General features: G+C 38.7%; 4 protein-coding genes and 1 long non-coding RNA gene across 7 annotated transcripts; 3 read left to right on the top strand and 2 right to left on the bottom strand.

Moving 5' to 3' along the window:
- The first annotated feature begins 7252 nt into the window (after positions 1 to 7252).
- LOC122571200 (cyclin-dependent kinase inhibitor 1C-like) lies at positions 7253 to 8555 on the top strand. The gene is made up of 4 exons (XM_043734644.1): positions 7253 to 7308; positions 7570 to 7794; positions 7953 to 8114; positions 8275 to 8555. Exons 1-4 carry the CDS (start codon positions 7297 to 7299, stop codon positions 8398 to 8400), a joined length of 525 nt encoding a protein of 174 aa, XP_043590579.1. The 5' UTR covers positions 7253 to 7296; the 3' UTR covers positions 8401 to 8555.
- Positions 8556 to 13904: 5349 nt separating this feature from the next.
- On the top strand, positions 13905 to 15996 carry LOC122571199 (cyclin-dependent kinase inhibitor 1C-like). Its single transcript, XM_043734643.1, has 3 exons — positions 13905 to 13942; positions 14262 to 14531; positions 15248 to 15996. Exons 1-3 carry the CDS (start codon positions 13931 to 13933, stop codon positions 15518 to 15520), a joined length of 555 nt encoding a protein of 184 aa, XP_043590578.1. The 5' UTR covers positions 13905 to 13930; the 3' UTR covers positions 15521 to 15996.
- Positions 15997 to 16536: 540 nt separating this feature from the next.
- LOC122570972 (zinc finger protein 512B-like) lies at positions 16537 to 20153 on the bottom strand. Of its 2 annotated transcripts, XM_043734055.1 has the most exons (4): positions 19928 to 19945; positions 18052 to 19305; positions 17310 to 17492; positions 16537 to 17043 (listed from the first exon to the last, which is right to left on the bottom strand). In XM_043734055.1, the coding sequence occupies exons 2-4, from the start codon at positions 18067 to 18069 to the stop codon at positions 16618 to 16620; spliced, it is 627 nt and encodes a 208-aa protein (XP_043589990.1). In that variant the 5' UTR covers positions 18070 to 19305; positions 19928 to 19945; the 3' UTR covers positions 16537 to 16617. The 2 variants fall into 2 exon arrangements, with proteins under 2 accessions (XP_043589990.1, XP_043589989.1); XM_043734054.1 differs by having other exon boundaries at positions 18052 to 20153.
- A 294-nt stretch (positions 20154 to 20447) lies between these two features.
- Positions 20448 to 23636, bottom strand: LOC122570976. Of its 2 annotated transcripts, none has more exons than XR_006317926.1 (4): positions 23211 to 23636; positions 22848 to 22983; positions 20729 to 22602; positions 20448 to 20554 (listed from the first exon to the last, which is right to left on the bottom strand). It is a non-coding gene; the product is annotated as an uncharacterized LOC122570976 (long non-coding RNA). The 2 variants fall into 2 exon arrangements; XR_006317927.1 differs by lacking the exon at positions 20448 to 20554 and having other exon boundaries at positions 20898 to 21012; positions 21085 to 22602.
- LOC122570970 lies at positions 22424 to 25207 on the top strand. Its single transcript, XM_043734052.1, has 6 exons — positions 22424 to 22555; positions 22790 to 23038; positions 23187 to 23270; positions 23358 to 23414; positions 23496 to 23616; positions 23950 to 25207. Exons 1-6 carry the CDS (start codon positions 22424 to 22426, stop codon positions 25146 to 25148), a joined length of 1842 nt encoding a protein of 613 aa, XP_043589987.1. The 3' UTR covers positions 25149 to 25207.
- Positions 25208 to 25227: the final 20 nt, after the last annotated feature.

Raw genomic sequence — 25227 nt, 5'->3', positions numbered from 1 at the left:
CCAATGTAAAAAACAATGTTGGCGATAAAATATGTTCGTAATCTACGCTCAATAAAATCAGTAACGCGTTTCATAATCAGCTGGGCGTAATTACGAACGGAAAGCATGTAAAATTGTACCGGTTGCCTTCATCTTGTAGAATTATCGAGTTATTGAATTTAATGGTGACCGAGGGGGTAATTTCAAGCCACTTTGCGATAATTTTGAGCGGCGAAATAGATCAGACTAACGATACATTGTATCTCCGGTTTAAGACTGCGTTCACGTAAATCCTCCTGTACTTAAAATTTCTCCTATTCGCAAAATCTTGAAAGTAATCACGTGTTTTCGCAATTTTTCTACTCCTAAGCGCTAAGTAAATAAATTGCCGTTACATTCTTTTCGAAAGGCACATAAATCTTCGTCGTAAAACGTCGAGGCATTCGAACGAAGCATTCTCCGCTTCGGCATCGTGTGTTCGTAAAAGTAACAGGCTATCCGAGACAGTTTGCCGCGCTCTAGACATCGTTTACTCGGAAAGCAGCTCTTATTGTGAATTGCTGGTCACACGGTTTGCATGCATGCACCTCCTGCCACGGCTTACCATCGACTTGCAAACGATTAACGTGCATGGTCGCTTCTGTTCCTCGCTGGCCTGGTGTACACTGCGATTGCCGCATACCCTTCACTGGATTCCAATCGGATGCAGTTCGTGCGGGATATCGTTCCGTGAGATCACGATCGTTTCGTAGAGATATCGCGGTCAATAATGATCTTAAAAGGAAAAAGGATGTAATTGGCTTCCGTTGAACGTTAAGCCATTGTTGCGATACTATTCGGCCGTCGTCGATTAGGTTCTCAGGTAGATTCGAAAGTTTGGAAACCCACGTGAAATTTTCGACCTGATATTTCATTTATACGGTATAGCATATAGCATATCATTGGTACGCGTAGAACTGTCGACTATACCAGTTACCATTTATTATGATAATAACCGACCTACATTTGGTTTATCGGAGGTCAGGAACATGAATATGAATGTTGCGCTTCGATGCGTGTAAAACATTGCACGCGTTCCTTTCGCGTGCCACCACGAACGATGAAAATTATAAGCTCGCTTGTCACCGCTCTTATCATCGGCCAGTTGTTCTGTCAAGCGAGTTATATGCCTGATAATTATACAGTCATGTATATAGCGCGCCAGTTTCGTGTCTATTGCCATCTACCTTCGATGAATCCACAGGCCTATCCATGTTTGTCCGAGAGAATCGAATGGAAACATCGTTAGAAGCGGTTGGCTGCAGTTGCACAAGCAACACCTTATTTGAGTATCGAACGAGATATGTCGATGCTCGTGCAGATTTTTCTACCGATCGCTCTTACGAAAGCGACGGAACACGACTGCGTGAAGTCGAAGAGAAACCAAGTTATTAGCTTCCCGGTTAGATATGCAAAACTTTATGTCGAGAAACACGTATGTATCTACTACTTGCGAACTTTCGTGCCTCGATAAACTATGTTGCAACGGTATAAAATTAATTAATCCCGAGCTTTAGAAGAGAGAATTTCCACGATGAACGCAAGATTGCCACACTGATCACACAAAATGACTACTGTAGCGGAATAATAAGTGGATGGATTCCAAACGTTCTTCTCGAGATAAGTCTTCACCTTTTCGATTTAATCGAGGTTCGATCGCGAAATGGAACGAGGCAGATCATTAGCCAGGCTAACGATTTCAATCTCAGACACCGCGGGATAATCGTGCAAGCGTGACTGATCTACTCGCATATCCCTTGTCGTTTAGTATAATTAGCTCGCGTTAAAAGCTATTCAGTCTCGTAAACCTCCCAGCCCCCAATGATTCACTTACGTCGTAAACTTCTAATGTTTAAACGACATTCGTCGTTCATTAGGTAATATTAATAATGAGTCGTGAAGAGGAAAGGTAAAACGATAATCTGTAACAACCGTAATTTTACGACATAGCCAACCGAGTATTTTATGAGAGTATTACCTCTAGAAAACCGCGTAGAATAACTGCAAACCGCAATAAATTTTGAGCTTATAGAAATTATTCAGTATTCGTAGATATAGGTCAATAGGTCGAACATAGTACAGAAAATCATAAAATGCATAGAATCAGATAAATAATAGAAACTAGGAATTTATGCACGATGCTCCTTTTATGATAATAACTCGCGTGGTTAATCTTATAGATTTCGCGAAGATTGCTTGTTACGTGCCTATCATTTCGTTCCAGTCACAAAGGTAACATTTGCTCGATGTTTGATGTATAATTTACTCATGTTCTTATATCTAAACACTGTTCTCAATTCCACTAGTTCGTATTCATTAATTAAAATTCGAAATATATCTTTTGCTTTTTAAACGAAATATGTAATAAACGTTCACTTTACGAATCTCTGCTAAAAAGAAAAGATCTCAATGTGCGTTTACATCGAATTGACATTGATCTTGGAGAAGTACAGATATTCAATCCAAACAATTATCGTCTTTTTCCATCGGCTGACTCGTATCCGGCGGCAAGTCAAGATCATGTAATCCAGCAAGACGGGAATTACCAGCGGCTCGAAACGCCCGCGGCGCCTCTTCGTGGCTTGTATAACTAATCTTCACGGTCTGTGACCTACCGCAAGAAGGTCTTTGCCATGGTCGATTTGAATTAGCGCTTGGCTAGTAGCCCCAGTTAACCTTGCTATTGTTCCTTGCTATTGCTGGTGACCCTCCCGTCTAGAAAATAAAGTCGTCAACTGGTTCTAACTTATAACTGACTATCGAGCTATGATAAAAGTCGCGTGCCGCTTGATCGATCGACAACCTCGAATACCATGCCGTGCTATGTGTGCCACATCTGACATTAGGACATTAGTACGATCGGTGCATAATCGAGATCAGCATGCGAGTGATGTATTTAGAGAAACTGTTCTGTGGCTGAAAATAATCGATGTATTAGAAATATTTAAAATTTAGATTCGAAAATGGATGATATCCTAAATTCCTGATTTCGAAAATACTTTAATACGTAATGTGCTCAAAATTGAACGTATATGCGTCTGAATTAACGCACCGTCGATGAAAGTTAAATACGGTCTATTCTATGAATAATGGCCTGTGGGAACAATTTATGGCAACCGTAATTGCTTGGAAGCTTGTTACGCCTCTGACGTAATAGTCTATGACTAACGTTAAGGGTTCCTTTCGCACATGAACTGCATCTTATCTATAAATACGTTGTCCGAATGTTTCGACGGCCTATTGAAATGGGTGTGTACGCTCGCAGTAAAATTTCTCACGTATCGTGTATCGCGTACCGTACCGTACCGGTCTACAATTACGTCAGCACGTTTTGTCAATTGTCAGCATATCTGTCAATTGTTTTGCATAATAATACATTTATTGGAAAGGACGACTTGTATTCTGCTTCTTTCACGCGCCACGTTCTTCTCCAAAATTCACTTCAATATAAAAAGCTTCAAAATAAAATTACTACTTGATCGTCTTGTTTTTGAAAAGACGATTATTACGCATTATTCATCACTTAGCATTTGTCATTGTACTTTTCCGACTTTCACCGTTTCAACCTTACTAAACATGTGACGCAGCTAAAACCAGTTTCACAAAACTTTTGAAATCTCTATGACTCAACAAAGTACCGAAGTAACACGTACCGAAATTACTTGTTTCACGCGTGAATATTATTTGCTATTTCATTAATTTTTAAGGCTGTTTGTTCAGCGAGGAATACTCTTCTTGCGATGCGCAACGAATAACGAACAGGAATAATAATTTTAATGATCTTAATTCACTTAGTATAATAAACGGCTAAAGAGTACCGATCCACATTTACTCACATATTACTTTGGCTTACGTAAGGCGGATCTTGATAGCAGTACGGCACAGTTACCATTTTCACCGGGCGTATTATTGGCGGAAAGTGAGAGCTGAAAAAGGATCAACAGGAATTCATCCTTCTATTCTTCTGCTCGCCTGTCACCCTCTCATGTTTTATTCCGCCTTTTTATGTCTTTCTTTCAGAACGTAATAGTTTCGATTGTTTCGTACACAAAGAATTCAAAGGATAAAACGATTTATCGCGATTAGCGCGTCTACTGGAAAAAAGATCGGAGGTGTAGATCGACTTACAGACTGTTTAATACTCCGGTTTTTATATCCTTGTCGGTATCGCACGACAGCCGAAAAGTGTCACACATAAACGAAGGAGAAAGAAGGAATTGCTTAATCCGCGGTACCGGAATAATCATTACGGTTGTTGATTTTATACCAATTACAAAACAGGTTGAACAGTTACGAGGAATTGCAACCACGCTGCATACGAAATGACACAACACGAAGGAAACCGGAGGCTGTGCAACTCTGTGTAATTAAACAACCGCGTATGTTTCATAGAATATGAATTATGAGAGATTATAGATGATAAAAAGTAGATATCATGTATACGAAGTAATACAAGCGTGTACAATGTACTTTATATTTCTTATCCTTAAAAAATTATTTAGGAACAATTTTCATGTGAAAATGAGACGTTGAAGCTATAGAGCATGGAGTATGGATCGAAATTTAAAAAATTACGAATTTCAGATTGTATCGTTTAGCTCAAAGATGAGATTAAAACGAACACTCTGCACTTGACAGACGACAAACTTGGTTTCATTCGCCACACCGAATGATACGATCTTTCGCTCCAATCGAAATATGTAACACGCGAGAAAAGCTGGAGGCACGGCTCTACAGAAGTCAATACGTCTGACGTCAGTAAAACGTGTCCGATATTGAAATCTCAAACTCGTTTTCTCGATCGATGGGTGAACTGCTGGCTACATTAAGTCAATACGGAAACGATATACGATAAAAGTACGGTTACGCAAATTATTGTATAGATTTTGAATGTAATATGTAATATCGTTGCAGCGGGTTTGTTCGAGATTTAGGAGGAATTCACTATCGACAGGCGTGAGTCACAGGAGAACCAGCTATGTGAAGAATTTTGTAATAAGGAACATGTCCCTACCGCGTATTGTAATAACTCAGGATACGTTTGCTAGGATCCGATAGGTCGATAGAATACTTAGAATTACGATTAAATATGGTAGATAATTTAAATTTTCATAGAACAAGTCAGCTAGTCGAAATTACATAAACATGATTTATATAGTAATTACATGTCTATGAATATTATTTGCCGATATTACTTATAGGAATATTAATCAACGTACTTTGTCGCTGAATTAAAAGAGGGAAATTGAGAAATAATATGTTCGTGACAGTGAGTGAGAGAATACATAATTAAAAAAAAAAAAAAAAAAAAAGGAACGACAGCACGTAAGAAGTATCCTCGAGAAATGAGTAAAAGCTATTGAATAGCAAGCATGATTATTTGTTCAACAAGCAGGGAACGACGTAGATTGACAGAACGAATGGTAACTGATTCTGATTCGCGTTTCATATATGTCAAAGAAATCGTTTGTGAAACAACGATTTGCGGTGCAAATGAACGAGATCGTGACTGATAATAATCCACCCGTTTCGTTCTTAATCAACCACGCAGGTGTCTGAAATACTTTTGTATATTACATTACGCTTTCTAAGTTTCGGGTCACTAGTGACGAAATTTTTTTTTTCTCGCCGTTTTGAAATATATCGTGTTACACATCACGCAACTGGCTACAAGATACAACGACGAACAAATATAAAATTCTAAAATTTCGTGTCGACGATAAAATTGTCGTGTTTTACCGCTGGTCATGCTGGAACTGGGTTTAAATTAAACTGTTTGTAGCGCGACTGATACAATCAGGGTATTGATGAATAGACAGGCAGTCACAAAGCATGCCATACGAGCAATATTTATTTGAAATTTGTTTTAAGAGTTATCTAAGATAGTGAAAACTAATTGATGAATCATTTCTGTCACTCGGTTAAGATATTTCTTTCGATTGCGATCGGTTCGATCTATATTTCTGATAATTTCACGATCAATTATTTGATAAGTCAATGAATGAAATATACAAGAATCAAGATTCAATAGTATAATAAGCTGTAATTCATTTTTACATTAATAATCGTACAATGTTACATGGTTTAGCGCACGTTAATCATAATTCTCAGAATAACAATTAATCGAATCAAATTTCTTATTTGCTTTTCAAAGAATATTTTTACGAAACGATTAATGCAACACTGATTCTTATTTTAAATTACTACTTTCCGCTCACTTGGTTGAAAGTATCAAAATGTTATCGGAAGATAGAAATAAAATTCACACAGATTATACGTATACATACACAAAATTGTGGCGAGACTGGAAAATTGCACACGAATTGGGAGACGAAATTAGGAAATATCTCTGTTGCTAGTAGAGATTTCTGAACGTAAAATTTTCCTGCTTTCCTGTTTCACCAGCTACGACTCGTTATTCTGCCCAACTATATTGCGTAATTGCGTAACGATTTTCTACATGCACCTCCGATTTTATGCAATTAATTGCAACATTAATTACAGCCGATCGATTAGCCGTCAAATACTGTGTTCCCAAAAGGTGACAGTTTCTATTTAGCATTCTCTTATTTCGTATTTCCTCGATTAAGGATTTTTTCGACGACTCCGTTCAAAGATAGAATCACGAATTCAGTGAATAACAACATTCTCGAATTTCTGGCTTTTAGTCACTTGAGTCGATCGACTTGATTCAACTTTGTTCTATTCTTACCGATTCGAAGTGTTTCTCGAGAAAAGAAGAACGATCAACTAGCTACAAGAAATAGACGGTACATTTTTCACAATGCGCACGAGTATTTGTCGCGAATGATCCCAAATGCGAGCAAGACTTGCCACGATCTATAGCCGAAAAAGATCCAAATTCTCAGGTGTCTCACGTTCGCGCGTTTCCTTCGATCGATATGCCGCAGACTCTGAGTCTTCTCGTTAGAGTCACGGAGCTAGGTCGAAAATGTATTCGCGCATATATACCTATCTGCATAAAGTGCCCGCGTTCTATTTACTAGCCCCGGTTGGCGCACGTTTGGCGTGTTATACAACTCCCTGTGCACATTATGTATTATAATGTGTAACGGTATGTGGCTGTACAGTGGGTAAATAGTATATAGTAGGTGTGGCGATAGCGCACCGAACGGCCATTGGCTTTTCATTGGCGGGGTGTACGCGTGAAATGAAAGTGAATTCCCTATATAAAGGGTGGTTTTCCTCGAATGCGACAGAACCAATTTAATTTACCAGTCAAGACGCACTAGCCAAAGTAATAGCCAATCGTTTACCATGAGGGCCCTGGTACGTTTCACTCAAACTCCGCGTTGACTTAAAGTTCGCCTCTTTTTGTGATCTCGAGAATATTCAGTGCTCGTAGTTACACGTAGTTTCTGTGAGCTTTTGGTGAAAATGCGATCTCGAGCGTCTCGAAAAAGAAATTTGTCTTGGAGAAGTTATCGTCCTATTTAAATCCCGCGAGGGTCTTAAATCTCGTTAACGATTGATGTCTCGGTATAGAAACGATTTTGGCCAATCGATCATATTGCATTTTTCATTCTTAAGGTATTCGTGATGCTGATCTCCGTGGCGTTCGCCGAAGACAAAACGGTCCAGAAGCGTGGTCTGCTCGGTTTGGGCTATGGTGGTTTGGGACATGGTGGTGGCCTGCTCGGTGGTGAATTGGGACATGGCAGTGTTGCGGTCGCCATTCAAGAAAAGCCTATCGCTGTTCCAGTTCCAGTCCCGAAACCATACCCTGTCGCCGTTGACAGGCCAGTCCCCGTAAAGGTGAGGAAATTGTCCGAGAAGAGTCTTTGTTCCTGTTACAAACCTATTATTATAAAACTTAACATTACAATATCAGCGTTAAACGAGATTAGAATTAAACATCTGTATTAAGACGAAAAGTCCAACCAGTATCGTGTATGACACTATGTTTTCTTCAGGTACCAGTTGCGGTCCCACATCCAGTCCCAGTGGCCGTTCCAGTACCCCAGCCGTACCCAGTAGTGCAAACCAAGACGGTCGCGGTTCCAGTCGAAAAACCAGTCCCAGTCACGGTTCCAGTTAAGGTTCCTGTAGCCGTGCCCGCCCCATACCCCGTCAAGGTAAATTAAAGGAACCGATTCTTTCGACTTCCTTCATAATTTTCATTAATTAGCCACGATCCGAATATGGTAAAGCTTTAATTAAATTTAATTTTCGAGTTTCCTTTTGGGACACATTTTAAAAGCTTTCCTTCATCCTCTATTTACTGTTTACTTGCAGGTACCAGTGGCTCATCCCGTTCCAGTCGCGGTTCCCAAACCGGTTCCAGTCGTCGTTCCACAGCCAGTTCTCGTTAAAGAACAAGTCCCAGTCCTTGTTAAAGGATACGGCTTGGGACACTACTAGATGAATTTTCCTTTCAATCTGCCACCCATCCATTCCCACCTAACCACTTCCGCAGCATCGCAAAAGACATTATGACGAGAGCAGTACGAAAACACATTCTGCTTCGTAGTTGACACGAATCATGCAATAAACTGATTTTATAAATGTTTTTTAAAGTAACGTTTTGTTATTTCTTTTTGACCGAACCATTTCTTCGATCTTTGATGTTGATTAATGCATTTTGCACGTTGATTGTCGAGTCATCTATTACGAAATATATTTACCACGCGCGGATTGTAACGCTTGGTAATTTCATATTTGCTTAGGAATGATCGCTACATTACGTGTTCGTATTACTACGTCAATTAGCATCAAGTTTTTTCCATCGCACAGGCGAACGATTGAGCTTCTGTTTCCTTGAAACGGGCATAGCTACTATAAATTATTAACTAATATAATAAACTGAACTTGGCGTGTGGTATAAATTACGCAACAAAACAGAAATACTTGAAATCTATGGAGGGTAGCATCGATGGCGCGAAGACCTCGACCGATCTTAAAATTATTGGCTGGCTTCTGCCGTGTCGCATTAATGACTAGGAATTTCTGCGGTATTAATTATCTGCGTATAAAACGTTTCGACACTTCCTTGCGCGACAGCCCATTACTATACTTTTACGAGCGCTATCTGATTCACCATTGTATAGAAACTACCCACGAGTTGGCAATGTTCCCAAACCGAACCTTGACTGCGATTTCGCGCGGTCTGGGAACCTCCCTTACCCTAATTTTCAAGATCTCACGATGTTCACGGAATGCAGGTCAAGCGGTGAACTTTCCTTTGGATTTCTATCTATCTCTATCTATATATAGAAGACAGATTTTTTATATATTAAACTAACAAAAGGCTACAGAAAATTTTCCAAGAAAGCGGCGCGCTAATGAAATGCCTCCATCAAATGAATTCCTGCCCTTTATGGTAGGTTATTTCCCCGAATTGTTTGCAATTGCTTGTAATAACTTGTAAAATATTTTAGAGCGTATTTTCTGCTTTCGACACGGATTACATCCGTCGTCCTATTTTCCGAATTTTGCTTCACTGCTTCGCTCTTACTGAAAGGATATGCACAAAACTGTACACTTCTTATTCATTACGCACAGATATATCCTCGTACAAAAGAGTCTATCGTGGAATCGTACAAGAAAACGGCATTAAAAATGCAGATACTTCAGTTTATGTCTCATAATGCACTATTCATCCCCGTTCACTCCTAAAGAACGCATGCAAATAGTTATTAATTTTTAGAAAGTACTTCGTTGTGCCAATCATTATCTGCCTCATACATACCGATCAGCTTACAACATCTCTTAATTAACGTGATCCTTAATTGCCGACCTTATCACGTCGACGTTATACATTTTTCTAGATCCATGTAAACCCAATGATGGAAGTAATACAAATTCGAAATGTTATTTCCTCGGTTAACATTTGATGCTTATTGGCGAAATTTGCAAATGCACGTTCTTTCATTGAGTCATTCTGGAAGATTTATTCCAACTCTCGAATTAGTCAACCGTGTCTCGATAAACTATTACGGAAGAAATATTCGACAGGATATCACATAGATAGAAGTACCATCTGGTTCTTTATCTTCTATCATACATTATGGACCGAAAATGAAACTATCATTGATGGTAAGTTATTCAACGACTTGAGAACGTGTAACTCAGCATATTATCGCATACTAAACGATTGCACAATATTTTTTTTAATGTCACGCTTAAAGCATCAAAACTCGAGTAACATCGTAATTATGTAAGGGCTATTCCGTTCTCTATACGAAAGTTAGCGCGAAAGAAAAACAACCTCGAAACGAATTTTTTTATGCAGCCTGCGTGTCGCTCGAATATCAGGTTAAATTCCTCTTGTCTGATTAATTTCGTTCATCTCCGGGTAGAAAACTACGTTCACTTTATGAAAGTAATTCTTAATGTTTGGTAGATAAAATTTAACAAAATTTGATAGATTTTTCTAAAACTACATTATGCGATCTACACGTTATTTATATCAAATTTTTATATCAAACTTTTCGATAGAAAATCGATAGATAGAAAGTTTAGGCATTAATCGATCCGCTTCTTTCTTCTCTCTTCGTCTTTCTTTTTTGCAATTAACTTTGAATAATATTTTATACGAAAACGTTAAAATAATAAATCTGCGTATTTCATTTAATCTTCATGTTACGTCAAAAGTTAGTGATATATTTCGAGAATCAGTTATTTATCCTTTGGCAAGAAACGTGTTCTTGTCAATATTTGTCGCGGTATTCCCGTGCGAAAATTTCACAACGAAATAATTTTTATAAATCGACCTTCTCAATTATTAATGTATTCATGTTGTACATTTGAGCCACATTTCGGAGTTCTAAAGTGCGAAAGTACGTTGTGAAACGTTAGAGTGCTATTTATACGACTATATCTTGTGCCTAGAAAGCTGTACGAAAATTACGATTTACACACAGTCCAGAATGAGTTCAGACTTGTTAAAATCAAGTGAATGACGACTTGTCCAAATCTGTATACATTAACGTAAGGATATCGCATAGAAATGTTTTGCTTAACATTTAAGGGATCAAGGATGATTCCCTTAAAAAGAAAGCCAACAATCGAAGCGCGATCAGAGAATAAAACCAGTTCATCGGTATTTAGCTATTTCGAAATTTCTTGTCGATTGGCCAATAAAGTTAAACCCCTTCGTGGGAGTAGTTTTCGGCGTTTCAATTTCGACGACATATCGACATCGAGGACGGAAACGAAGTTTACTTTCTTTTTGGATAGAATACATGAGTGAAATCCAGTGCCATTCTGTTATGTAATAACGAACCGATCATGCTCATTTTCATGACAATAAACGGTTTGGTCGGTGTCGTAGATCGTTACGATATGAGACCAACATAATTCGTACGTGAAACTTTTGGTATGTTTCTACACGCGATCGGTCAGTCGCGCAATCGTTACGTTCCCTTTTGCCCACTTAAAATGGAACAAATTGGTCGCTTTTCAGGTGTACGGCCAGCAATAAAGATTTATACCTGGTGATACGCGTTCAAGTTGTATTTGTAACACGGCGGTAAAACGTATTTGCCACTTTGTTACTTTCCTTCATTCGCAATTACCATACGTTTTCATACGAGACAAAATCAATTTTGCAGTTCGAATGTTATCGATGAATTGCTGTTGAAGTTCGAGAAAATGTTTGATCATGTAGAGTCCTCGTTAACGATATCTTTTTACCTAATACCACTTTCGGGATCACCCTATAAACTCGTTGATCCATAAACGTAAGAACAATCAGAATACCTGTTATGGTAAACGTAGCGAAATTCGAATATGGAATTTTCGTTGGTTGTTTGCGGTTGTGCAATCGCGAGGAACGAACCCATCTCGAGCGCGTAACAAACGGACCGTGGAGGTTTGTATACTGAAAAGAAGGGAAAAGGACAAAGCCAGTTTCCGGTGTCGAAACCGACCGAGAAACGATTTATGCAACGAACGACGTGCGTATTCCTCCGTGAAGATTCGTACCGTCTCGTACCTTCGAAAATTGAATTTCTATCCGATCCAGTTGCATACGTCGCGCCGTAGCTACGAATCAAGATTGATGTTTCGACGAATGTCAGTCGATTGAAAAGCACTGATTCTGTTCAGAATGTCTTTTATTGGAAACACTAGAATGCTTAACATTAAAAGATTATTATCCTCTTTCCCACAACTCTGCACTAATTGTAAGAGTATCGTTCGAAAATACAGCGCGCACACAGATTTTTTCAGGTGAAGGTACGGCAGAGCCACGCTCACGACTGCTTGGACGAAATAAGTCATTGCGATGATCAATTAACATTGTTGCAGGCGCTACAGACCTTGTAACACTAAACATCTTATCTGCGTAGCGTTTCCAAGGGGTTAGAAAAATCTACTTATTCCGATCAAGGTAATGAATCATCGACGTTAACAGTACAAAATAACAATCGGCCTAATAAGAACAAGGTAAACGAGAGGGACTACGCTGCTCAGAATCTCAGCGGATTATGTGGCTGGTATGCGATGTCTCCGAACAAAGCGGTCCAGAGGGTTCTTCTGCATAAATTTTCTACGGGCGAACCCTTTTTTTCTTTTCTTGCTTAATACTGTCTTCCCATTTATAACAAGCCAACATTGTTGCACAGGAGGATCGTCGATGTAGTTCGAAATATCAAGCGCAAACATTTGAAATTCATCAAATCGGACGACAGCTATCATTTATGAGATAGACAGTTTCATCGAAATTTTATCATCGTAGAAATGTAGATTAGGATCGCATCGAGCTACAATTTGCATTCAATTTGAAATGTACAGACTATAGACAATTCGTGGGCAAAAGTTTGATTGGACGTTGATCGTATATTGATTGATTTTTGTTAAGATAAATGTGATTTTGTCAGAAACAAGAAAATTCGATTATTATACAAACTGCTTGAGTTAATTAAACGATTTGCATTTTCAGGATGATATTTATCCAACACAGGTATCGTTAATTTATTTCAGGAAAAAAAGCGGTCGTAACGTGCGTAAAAAAATTATTCAGACACTTGATCACGCTAAACGTATTTTTGGTCCACCTTGATATTTTCTACCTTATTACTTGTCTTTAAAAACATCTCGATGTTTTTTTTATTGCACTACGTCATTTTATTTGCATAACGATTAAACTCGCAACGAAGTATATCTAGCTAAAACCAGAAATGACGATCCTAATCTTTTTTCGATCCAGTATTTTATTTGGTGTATCAAATCCATACTTATGTCATACGTATTATGTCACGTATACGTTTATAACGATGTTAACGTAACAATCACCTGGCACGTTATAGTTTCTCAGAGATCATTTTGGACAGGTGGCCACGTAAATGGCGAACATTGCATGAACCCGCAAAAAATTCGGTCACTTTCTGAAATGGTAGCATTCAGTTCCAAAGGAAAGGGAAACACATTTCCCGCGGTTGAATTATTTCAAGAATTTTGCGCTCGTGAAGTCTTCCTAAAGATAAAATGAAATTTCCAAAAATCTTGTCGACTTTCCTCCGTTTTGTTTCCCCCGATGTCAGGGATGTTCCGGTAGTATATGTGTGAGAACAGCTTCATATCGAATGTACCAGAAAGAGGAAAACTTTTTGCAACTGATTAATGGCAGCTTAACTCTTCGAAATATAATTAAGAAAAAACTCAACAAAATATTGCAATAAAGTATTAATCTGAATTGGTGAAGGGAGGCCATAATGTATCTTTCACAAAAAGCGAGCGGAAAGAGCTTTGCCTTGGATTGCTTTTCGGAGACCTCTGCTTGCCCCCACGCCCAATTTCTTCTCACCGTTTCTGTAGGCCCGACACTGCCCACCACCTCCGACCTGCTCAAGGGTTCGTCGTGGTCGTCACACCGTATAAAAGCAGAGGATCTTCTTGGTATCTCATCAGTCGCAAAACAACGACGAACCAACTCCAACAGCGCAGTATCATGAACGCTAAGGTGAGCAATTGAACATCTTGGCAGTCTGACGATCTTGAGGATCAGTCTCTGTTGACGATCAACACCGAGTTTACCCAGCAGCAGTTGAGAGGACTTGGTTTTTTCGTTGAAACAAAACTATCCTATACTTTCGAAAATTGAATGCATCAAGATTAATCGAGATTATTTTTCAAATAGAAACTGTTCTGTTATTAGTGATACACTACGGTTAAAACATAAGCATTATGGTTAAAACAAAGTTCTGTGCTATTAAGTGATTTTGTCGCGTCATGAGGAGTGATTCTCTTTTCTTAGAATTTGATTATTATCTTTCTTTCAGCTCGTCATCATCTTCGCCTTCTTGGCGGTAGCCTTCGCCGAAGAACAGGCTGCAGGCGAAACAAAAAAAGACAAACGAGGAATCTATGGATTGGGATATGGTGGTGGTAGTTACGGTGGTTATAGTGGTGGTTACGGCGGTGGTTACGGCGGTGGTTACGGCGGCGGTGTGCCAGTCAGCCAAGTATCCGTCTTAACCAGGGAAGTTCCAGTTCCAGTGCCACATCCAGTCGCTGTTCCCGTTGAGAGACAAGTTCCTGTCCCAGTTAGGGTAAAGATCTGCATTTCTTTGATTCACTCATTAGCAACCGGTCGAATATAGGAACGAACAAAAGTGTTCCAATATCTTAACCTATATCGTGAAAGCTCTGGAAAAATAAAACGTAACATAGATAGGGAAATTTTTATGTCGTCGCGGCGTGAAATCGAGAGTGACAGAATCTTTTACGGAAGCTTTCCGACCGATTTGCATAACAGATTCAATTTGATGCGCGTTCCTATCGAAATCAAGGCAACTAGTATAAAGGAGAACCTCGAGAACTTCGAGCTCCCAATCACGCTCTATTTACCGCGGAATATCTGTTCGCATGATTGGCAGTCAGCGCCTTCATCATCGGACGTTAATTAACGTTTCAATGTAAATGAGTGCTAGGATTTCGTAAGCCGAGAATAATCTCACACGTGCATACTGGCTTTCTTAGAAAACTTTGCAAATCGAACGACTTCATTTTACGTGCATTTCTCGATCGATTATGTTACTTTTGCTAATCGTATGTATATGTATAATATAGAATTGCAACAATCTATGCGGTCAACCATTTTGAGCTAGCTTCTATTTAAGAAAATATCAAAATTTTCGTAGATATCGTAAATATCAAAATTTTATCGTAAATTTGATGAAAGTACATCATCGATGTGTCCCTTATGGACACAATGAAGGATCATTGAACGTTGCTCATCTAACCATTGACATGTTCTTTTCTTCAGGTACCAGTAGCCGTCCCAGTCGATCGTCCGTATCCCGTTCACGTCCCGAAACCCTACCCAGTCCCAGTGACCAAGCACGTCCCAATCCCAGTTGACAGGCCAGTCCCTGTTCCAGTCAGCGTACCAGTCAAGGTCCCAGTACCAGCTCCATATGCTGTTCCAGTCGTGAAACAGATTCCAGTGCCGGTCGCACAACCTACAGTGGTCGTTGAGAAATACAACAATGGATGGCAAGGCCACGGTAGTTACCCTTCTGGCTACTCCTCCTGGTAAACATCAATTCTTTTCGTGGACTCGAGGGAGCTAGCTTCGGTCATCGAAATAAGGATATCGTTGCTTAAAACCCGAGCAACTGTAGGATTCCATTGCTGACAGAGAAATTCCGTGCTACGATTCTCCTCAAGATCGAACGAACGAAGAACTCTCGAAGCAAAGTCGTGAACATCGACTTCACGTGTTATTTACTTTATCGAAATTTTATTTTGGATCTCGGTGTACCTACGATGACACGAAGATTGGTTCCTTTGGATAATGGAACGATTAGTAATCCATTCCGAGTGTCCTTAATTGTCAGATATGATTCAGCGGACTTCTTCGTGAAATGAATAAATGCAATTGAGCGTCTCACTTCTGTGACGTCAGATGTAATTGTTCTATCGCGATGTAATTAGTTCTCTTTTCCTCTGTATATGTAATTTGACGCTTATTTTACATCATAGAAATAATAAATTTCTCTTTTCATACTAAAACGAGTAATGTTTCTTTCAAACTCCTTAACACTAAAAAAAAAAAAAAAAATATACCTGTAAAAATGTATTACGGAAATAGTGTTTCCAGCTCAATTTCCTGATACAAGAAATAGGAATTGAATTCCGCGGTAGTTCTAATTGAATGACCCGTTATAGATACTTGGCGCTAGAACTGAACGATCCCTTCGCTATACTTGGATCGAACATGAGCGATTTTTCATGCCCGGAATAGATCGGAAATGATCTAGGCATAAGATATAGATCATGCAGACATTGAACCAGTCGTGTGACTCATCAAACCGTAACACGATAGTTCACTTTCCATTTTACCGAAGCGTGAAAGATCGCTCGACGTCGCAGCCGAGACATTTTTCTCGGATACTGTTCAACTATAACTGTGCTACTTCGATTATTCTTTCGAGAGGTAGTTAATCGAAGTAATACGATAACCAGCGTTAGAAGGATCTATAACTAGGATACCGTGGGTTTACGAAATATAAAGTTTTATTAAAAAAATGTAGCAAAAGATAAACAGCGACAACAAGAACAAACTACAAACAGAAACTTAACGAATCAGGCATAATAGTACAGCGTATGTACAACTGAAATTGCAAAGAGCATTCAATGATGCGAATTATAATCAGGTTGAGAGGGTTGGAAGTGTCCTCCTTGTCCATCTTGATCGTGACCTTGCTGATTCACCGTGTAAGAGCTGTAGCTTTCCGGTTCGTGGCCTCCATGACCTTCGGAATCATATCCACTAACTCCGCCACCGATGCCACCCTCGGAATGGCTACTCGCCTGATATGGAATCGGGTGTGGCACTGGGTAGAAGACAGGCTTATTCACTGTTACCGGATGAGGAACCGGAATCGGTTGTGGTACCGGGACAGCCTTTGGCACCACCACCGGTATTTGCTGATGAATCGGAACCGGAACCGGCTTGGATACCTCGACTGGCACGTGTTCCTGGACTTTCACTAGCTTCGTATACGGAACTGCGATAGGATGGTTTACTGGCACCGGAACAGGTATATGATGGGGTACCTATAAAAGAGAAAGGAATTCTAGATCAACGAAACCACCTATAGAGAAGATCAATCGGTTCCTGATTTTGCGGGAAGAAACAAGATCGTTTAGTTCGTGGTCTGAAAAAAGGATTGGATATATTCGTTTGAAGTTCACGCTATGGGCTACATGATCGAATAATTTTGGTGTTTTTCGACTGCTTTTTAAGATTAATATGTATGTTTATGTTTAAAAATTGATGATAAAGTTAATAAAAAAGACTGTTACGTTTTGAGAAAAAATACCTTGACTGGATAAGGGACTGGCACTTTGACAACTGCAGTCTTTGTGACTTTGATGATCTTCGTCGGTATCTCCTTCAGATGAACCGATTGAGAGATAAGCTTTGGTTCACTGACAAGACCATGCCCTTCCAGGGATGAAAAATGAGAAGCTCTCGCGGCGGCCACAGTCAAAGTGAATAAGAACTGCAAATATGTAATCGCGATTAAAATTCATCGAACCGCGTTCGATTTCGGTTATTAAAAAATGCTTAAAAACGAGAAATTCCTTTCATCTTTTGATCTTTCTATAAAGATAAAAATTGGGCAAACATTTTTCTATATCAATCGATTTTATTGTTAACACAAGTGAACGGTACAGTGGGAACAACTTTCACTCCAACTGTATTCTACACAATACAGAACAGCAAATATCGACATATAATCTGCGTATACCAGTGAGTAATGCATTTCAAGCCAGAGGATTTGCAGTACTTTCTCCCAGATCTCTCTCGAGTAATCACTTTTGGGACGCACGCCCAGTTTGACAGAAAAATGAAAAGGATCAAGCCAAGAGTCGAACAGTTACACTTTGTAACCCCGACTCTCTTTAATTCACTGGAATTCACCTTCACGAGATCGCAATAAAAATGAAAATGATACAAAATCGGTATATCACAATGGCCAATCTGCAGATCCGAGATTTCCTTGATACATCGACGATTTATGGTCTTAGCGATACGTTAGTTGTCGATGATGAACTTACTATTCGCCACATTGTCATCCGGTTCGTAGGTGTAAGCAGATAGGTGTTTCCGATGGGACGAGTCACACTGACAATTGCACTACCAGCACTTACTTATATACGAGGACCTTCACCGTCACCGATTCACGAAGAAAGCACTCTCTTTCCGACTGGCTTACGTTCTCCAATCTTGTCTCCGCTTCTCCCCTTTTTTCCGTACTTTTCTCGTAGCGTTCCGTGAGTTCAATGACCGCCGCTACGTCCGGTCTCCCTCGACGAACATTACGCTTGATTTCAAGTGCAATTGAAATCGATCCTCTCTGAATGCGCATCCTCCATCAATCGAAATGGAATTCCTGGTTCCGTAACTAACCTCGTCAAGCAGCTTCTCTCGTTGATGATTCAATACCTTTGTCCATTAATTTCTTCTTCGCATTGAAGAATAAATGGCGATGAGTCCATTGAGAACCACCGTGTTACGCTCTTTCATCGCATGTTGGATACTGTAATCTTTCTTTCAAATAATTACCTGACAACAGTTTCAGCGTGTAAATTATACGGTCTTCGGAGCTCGTTAATATCGCGCGTGATATGTACAATCGTACGTGATCGAAAGTTTCATACAATCTTGCGCTATGACATTTTATTGTGGTCATTATGATTGTTTTAAGAATCAAAATTCAATTAGAAAATTCAAGTGTATGTATACGATACTTATTGTCTGACAACTACCGTTCACCTTTTAGCTTTAAAATTATATTCGATCGACTTTCTAGATCTGCAGAGAATACTACAATTCATTGAAGAGCTGGAAATATTGTTAAATATTTTGTTGCAGATATATGTCCTCTGTATATAAATTCCAGAGTATTAATCGATTAAGTAAATATACTTTGAAAGCGATTTCAATTCGGCTATCTAATCTCGCTATGCAAAATGTTTTCACGCGTCGCTAAATAGTACAATCGTCTTTCGGATTTCCTCTATGAGTCTTCCGCGGACGAGGAGATCGTATTAGGTAGCAGTACTTCCTACGCGAAGTCGTAGTGTAATTTCCTGTTGTAAAAATGGTGAGAGTAATCGACAATTCTGATATGTGAACCGCGCGAGGCGATTCACGGCCGAAGGAGAGAACGGTGAAAGGATTATCAAAGACTAAAAGAACGTCCAAAGTAAAAGGACTAATCTGGATCATCTGGTTCTTTCTACGCTCGCGCCGCTCTGTATCTGTCCGCATGCACTCGTGCGAGGAAAGGACTTGCTGTCTTTGCTTATCTATAAAATAAAGCGAGGTTATGTTATACAAGTAACAAGATACTGCTACGGCATGTCATGAATCTATCGAAGATTGTATTAATTGGGCCTCCCATACACGATTAACTTTTTCTTATATATGTAAATTTTTATTACATTTCTAAAAGAAATCGAACGTTTTTTCTAACAAACTTCTTTTTCCTTCATTCATCGCTCGAAATAAAGTCTTATTTGATAATTCGATTATTCGTGGCATGGATGCGTCATAGTAAGCACATTAAAGTATATATGCCAATCTAAAAACAGAAATATCGGTGCCAGCCGTATAGTCTTCTGGTAAGGGTAGTAAAAACCGGTTCAGTACAAAAGCAAAAGTAAAATCATTATCCGCTCAGCCCTTTCTCCTCTCACTTTCGAAGAAAACTGGTGATCTCGTATCGAAATCAAGTATCTATTGGTTACATTTCGTGCAGAACATATACTATATATCTACCTTTAACACGTAATTAAATTCCACAGCGATTTTTGATGTAGTGGGATATTAATAAGTAGCAGAGCACAAAAACTATATCGTGTAATTTTTATTTTGTTCGTCTTTCAGGAGAAAGGCAGAAAGTGGCAAAAGGTGTAAAACGAAAATAACCTCTCGAAAGAGTGCCTCGTGAGAGGAGAGGCACTCATGTCTGACATATAAATCGACTGTAGAATCGAATCGAATCGAATCGAATTTCGTTTTACCTATCACGATATAACTATCTTCTATCAACTTTCTTGTATTAAAGAATAAAATAGAATAATTGTTAACAGAAATAATTGTCAACTAGGGTGCATGAACTTAATACCCAAAGTATGTCAGATACGATATCGAATCTCATACGCTAGAATGGAATCACTTGGAAATTTTATCCACCGCAAGAACCTACTTCCACTTTGTTGCTCAAAATGCAAAATAAATTAAAGCAAAGTCAGAAAAATGACAAGAGAAAAGGGAATTTGGTATTTTTCTGCGGCAGTTGGGTGAAACGCCAATTGATACGGATGGAAGATAATCAGGATAATTAGAGCGCGAGCTTGATAGCCTTTCCTTCCGTAACTCGCCGGAGAAGTGAGTTTATTATAACCAATACATATAAACGAACATAATATAATATACTCTCGTTTAGTAAGTTCGTGTATTTGCATGTGATGGCGAGTTTGCCGGTAATATATCGTATATGCCTTCACTTTCACCGTAATTCACTGTGCAATTACCTCCAAAATCATCTTTAACCTTGAAAATGTTATAGTAAATTTTCATTTAAAAAAGGAAAAGATTTCTTTGCATAATTATGTGATTTTATAAAAATGTTGATGCAGCCTTTATGGACTTAAGCGAATGGTTTTCTTTGACTCCTAACTACTAGTTTAGTGTTTAGTTTATCTACTGTGAAAGAAATCTACGTACAGGCAACATTCTTGGTTCTCAGACGATACTTTCAAGTTCTAACAACAGATAGAGCCACCATGTTATTAGGCCAGAAACTCAATTTCTATTGCTACAATATTTATGCATTCAAAGCTTTCAGAGACTTGACGCGCGAAATTCAAACTTAACAATATGTAAACGATATTTACACGAGAAACTCGTCTTTAAAAAAAGCTGAAAGAATAACCCAACAACTCACAAAAAATTGATTATACTGCTTTTTATTGTCTGTGTAAAAAGTAGCCGAATGTTGTTGGCATTCCCTAAAAAAAATTTAAGAAATTATAACTGTAGAAAATAAGTAAGACTAATTGTCGACTAAAATTTATACAAACACTGTTATACAATTAAATTTCTAACAGATCAGGATTTCATAATATGCGCGTCCCACGATTTGTTCGTTATGCAATTAATGCAATACCAGTGTTTTTGTTATCCTGTGGATAAGTCCATTCATCACATAGAAACAGGCCTATTTCAGGTATGGCCAAGATATTATAGGTGTGGACAGTGGAATTCTCGCTTCCCAAGGTTACAAATCCATCCATTAGCTATTTGAGCCATAAATATATATCCATGTTTTCACTTGCCAGAAAAGAAGCAAATCTCTTAGCTAAAGCACAAAAATATAATGAAAGAATTAAAAATTACAATGTAGGTTAATGTAGAACGATACAAATCATACGTAATTAGCAAAATTAACAAGAAATATTATAATAAGATTATTCAAATAGTTAAGTGGAACGACAATTATTATGATTAAACAAACGTGTAAATGAAAAATAGTGTGATGGAGAAAATAATCAAGAGAGATGTGTCTTATTTACAAAGAAATTTCTATGAGCATGTCCTTTCAAAGTTAAGAAATTTGCACTAATTAAAATAAATAATTGAATGCAAATTAACTGCACAGTTATTTCTATTAGCTTCAGGAACACTACACACACAATCAAATTTTTTTGAACATAAAAATTAAAACTCTTTACAACACAGTTAGTCGTCTATAAGATCAGCTTGTGTAATAATGGTACGAAATTTGCTCTGTCGTCAGAATCGTAAAATTCTGCATAAAAGCTTTTCTGTTCTCTGGAAGAAAAAGAATTATAAGGATCATCATAATGCGTCTTCTGCATTTGGAAAGTTATAAAACATTGTGATGTAAGATACCTGTCAGATATGTATATTAAAATACGAAGTTGTCGCGAACTTAACGTTCGATCAGAGAGATTATACGAATTATTTAAAGTTCGTTGACAACGATCCATTAAATCTTACAAAAGTTTGACGTTCGTTATCCGACTATTTTAAAAGCTTCCTCTTCTTTTAACGAAGCTTGATAATGGGTGTATACGCGTTCACGGAATGTCGATAAGAAAGAAAGAGAAAAAGATTGAAAAAGTAAAAGGAGAGACCAAAGTTGAGAAAGGAAATGTATAGAGATTTGCATAAATCATCCTCCGTTCGCTTAAATATTGAGAGTAAAGACTGTGGGCGCGAAAAGAAGGGGGAGAAGAAGAACACCAACACTGAAACAAAGTTGGAAGTTCTGTTTCTTTGATCCGTGTTTCGTGTCACCAACACAGTAGAGGATTTATTCAAGTAACATTTTGTCCACTGATCATCTCCCTGACGCAGGCCTTCAAGAGAAGTCAATTAAAAAATCTAGTTCTTCCAATGCCATCGGATTGCGAAATAAACTGGAGGGAGCATCGGCCGAGTATAAAAGGTCGAAATATCTTTGGGATGATACTCGACTCCTCATTCAAACATCATACGGCTAACATGAGGCTCCTGCTCATCGCTCTGGTAAGGATCCTCTTTTATTATCCCCTTAAAACACCATTCATAGAGATCTGTATAATCAAATATTTATTACGTAAAGTATATTGTTTAAATTTTGTATCTTCCAACTCATAGTTTTCATTTCGACACAATTTATTGAACATTGATTCACAGTTGAGTATTCATAAATGATCATATTTAATGTTGCATATCCAGCTTTGAAATTTGAAAAATATGTCAAAATCAAAAATATTTCAGATTTGCCTGGCGGCTTCCTCGGCTTTGTCGTTGCCGAAGCAAAAGAGGAATATCCTACCTGGTGATCCACGTTATGGAACCGACCATCATCATCATCACGAGAACATAGTGGAAGACGCAAAATCCCTTGGTAACTCTTACGCCGAGATACCACAGACCGTCTATGGACCTCCTGGATATCAACCAGGTGTTCCCTTAAACAATGAGTACTTGTCACCAATCAGTGATGTCAACACATATTCCGCACCGGTACTGTCTTATGAAGTCTCTAATACTGTTCATGTAACTCAAATAAACTTAATAGAGGATAGAATAGTAGAAAATTGTAGTTGAAGAATTCTTATACAGAATTCCTTTCAATGATAGAAATTAATTTATAAATTATGTTTCTATTTAGGTTCCTGAAGCGATTAATACCTACCTGGTACCAGAGAAAACGGTATCAACCACCACGGTTTCGGTGCCTGTTGAAGGAGTCAAGGTACATACATACATATATATATAACATATGTATACAATTTTTAACTTTTAGAAAATATCGTATCGTCCAATTATTATAATTTTGTAGACAGCGACTGCTATACCGCCTGCAACTTCTTATGGAACTCCGGAAAGTAATGTTAAGGTATATCGATATTCTCTATAATCTGTTCGTCCCAACAATTACTTTGTTTTGATAATGCACGTTTAATCTAAAAATTTTCAGAGCACAGTGGGAACAGGAGCCACTTCCCACGTGAAATCTGCAGTCACAAACGTAAAGACCGGAGTCCATGATGTATCTCCATCAACTGTGAATGTTGTTGAACATGCACCAATCGCAAAAGGTAAACGCTCTTTTACACTAGATACCTCTTTAAATTTAAAGTATACGATAACACATTGAAGAAATATTTTTGGTGAGGTTACGTAATCCGAATTTTGAAATACCGCGGTAAATCGTCAGTAACATGACCTATAGCTATATATATATTTTGCATCCTGAATAATTTATAAACCAAACATTTTGAAGATGTTTCTTTGGAAATAAATGATACATATCTCCCACAGTTAAGCTATAATATAAATTTTATGTTATTAGAAAATTATCGTGTTTCAACGTCGTCATTAAATTTGCTGATTCTAATCAATCGTAATTGATTGTAACCTTTTGATTGCAGAGGTTACACATTTTACTGGTAGAGTGCAAGCCCCCTCCTCGGTTACAACAACTATAAGGAAAAATGTTTTTGACAGCGGTCTGCTAACTGAAACATTACCCAACACATACACCTCTTACGGAGGACTCGTCCACGTGCCCCGCTATGATGTTCCTTCCCACGTTCCTTCCATTCTTTATTCGCCAGGATTCAATTCCTTTGAGACTGTTTCAACTGGATACAGTAGACTTAATCCTATAGCATCCGATAATCACGGTCTAAATTTAGATGTTCCTCTACCTCTTTCATTTAAACTCCAAGTTAGTAAAAATGTTCCAAACTCCTATTCTTTCCCACAACCTGTCGAATTTCCTACAACATATCAAGTTCCACATTCGCTTACACACGTCGTGCATCATGCACAGCCTGTAAACACCTTGTACTCCTCACCTTCTGTCTCTTCCCTGGAATCGCTTTCTCCACCACAGCATATATCTTCCGTGGAAACTTTAACTCCTCTGCAATCAACTCACACTGTGGATAGTTTCACGCCGGTGCAATCCGTGAAAACCTTGTCACCGGCGCACTTGGTGCATACCATAGAAACCGTGAAGTCGGTGGAAACCACGCCAGTCCAACATACCGTGCACTCTGTTCAATCTGTGCCATCGGTGAAAACCGTGGGAACTCTAACACCAGTTGAACATGTTGTGCATCCAGTGCAATCCGTAGAGACGGTATCAACGGTACGTCCTCTGGAATCCGTAGAGACCGTGACGTTGCATCCATTGAAGTCAGTGGAAATCGTGTCACCATCGCAACCAGTAGAATCTTATACGGTGTCCGAAGTAGTTAAAACCAATACACCTCTGGTTCAAAGTCACGTTCAGACACAAAAGGGACCGATAGGCGATTTTTTCCAAAATCTTAACATCTCGTTGCCCTCGTTTCCCTCGTTGGCCTCGTTTCCCTCGTTGCCCTCGCTGCCTTCTTTCCCTTCGTCCTCTTCCTTCTTCAGCTTTACTAATTCCCCCGCAACAACCGTAGTCCCATTAGTGGAAACATCTACCCCATCCAGCACCTTTTTGGCTAGCGCTTATAACCAGGAAAGTGTCAGCGTCGATACTTCGTTATTACACAATGATAACCTAGTGAAGAGTGTTACATCGAGTAACGAGTACGTTCAACCCACGGATGCCAAAGGTGGATACATTTATTAAAAGTACATTGTAAATATTTTCCGTCATGAAATATAACAAAAGCGTTGGATGATATGCCCGTGTCGTACGAAGCAGAGTT

The sequence above is a fragment of the Bombus pyrosoma genome, linkage group LG9 (assembly GCF_014825855.1).
Source record: "Bombus pyrosoma isolate SC7728 linkage group LG9, ASM1482585v1, whole genome shotgun sequence".
Taxonomy (NCBI): domain Eukaryota; kingdom Metazoa; phylum Arthropoda; class Insecta; order Hymenoptera; family Apidae; genus Bombus; species Bombus pyrosoma.
The sequence above is the reverse complement of the archived record's forward strand: the minus strand, read 5'-3'. Positions and strand labels throughout refer to the sequence as shown.

Bases quoted from the DNA above. Each gene is read 5' to 3' on its own strand.
- LOC122570972 (XM_043734054.1), bottom strand. The intron at 17,044-17,309 runs GTATTTTTTCTC...TCTCTTTTATAG, and splicing joins CAGTCCCTTATCCAGTCAAG to GTACCCCATCATATACCTGT.
- LOC122570970 (XM_043734052.1), top strand. From the start codon at position 22,424: ATGCCATCGGATTGCGAAATAAACTGGAGGGAGCATCGGCCGAGTATA. The intron at 22,556-22,789 runs GTAAGGATCCTC...AAAATATTTCAG, and splicing joins GGCTCCTGCTCATCGCTCTG to ATTTGCCTGGCGGCTTCCTC. The intron at 23,039-23,186 runs GTACTGTCTTAT...GTTTCTATTTAG, and splicing joins TCAACACATATTCCGCACCG to GTTCCTGAAGCGATTAATAC.
- LOC122571200 (XM_043734644.1), top strand. The intron at 7,795-7,952 runs GTGAGGAAATTG...TGTTTTCTTCAG, and splicing joins ACAGGCCAGTCCCCGTAAAG to GTACCAGTTGCGGTCCCACA. The intron at 8,115-8,274 runs GTAAATTAAAGG...GTTTACTTGCAG, and splicing joins CCGCCCCATACCCCGTCAAG to GTACCAGTGGCTCATCCCGT.
- LOC122571199 (XM_043734643.1), top strand. The intron at 14,532-15,247 runs GTAAAGATCTGC...TCTTTTCTTCAG, and splicing joins AAGTTCCTGTCCCAGTTAGG to GTACCAGTAGCCGTCCCAGT.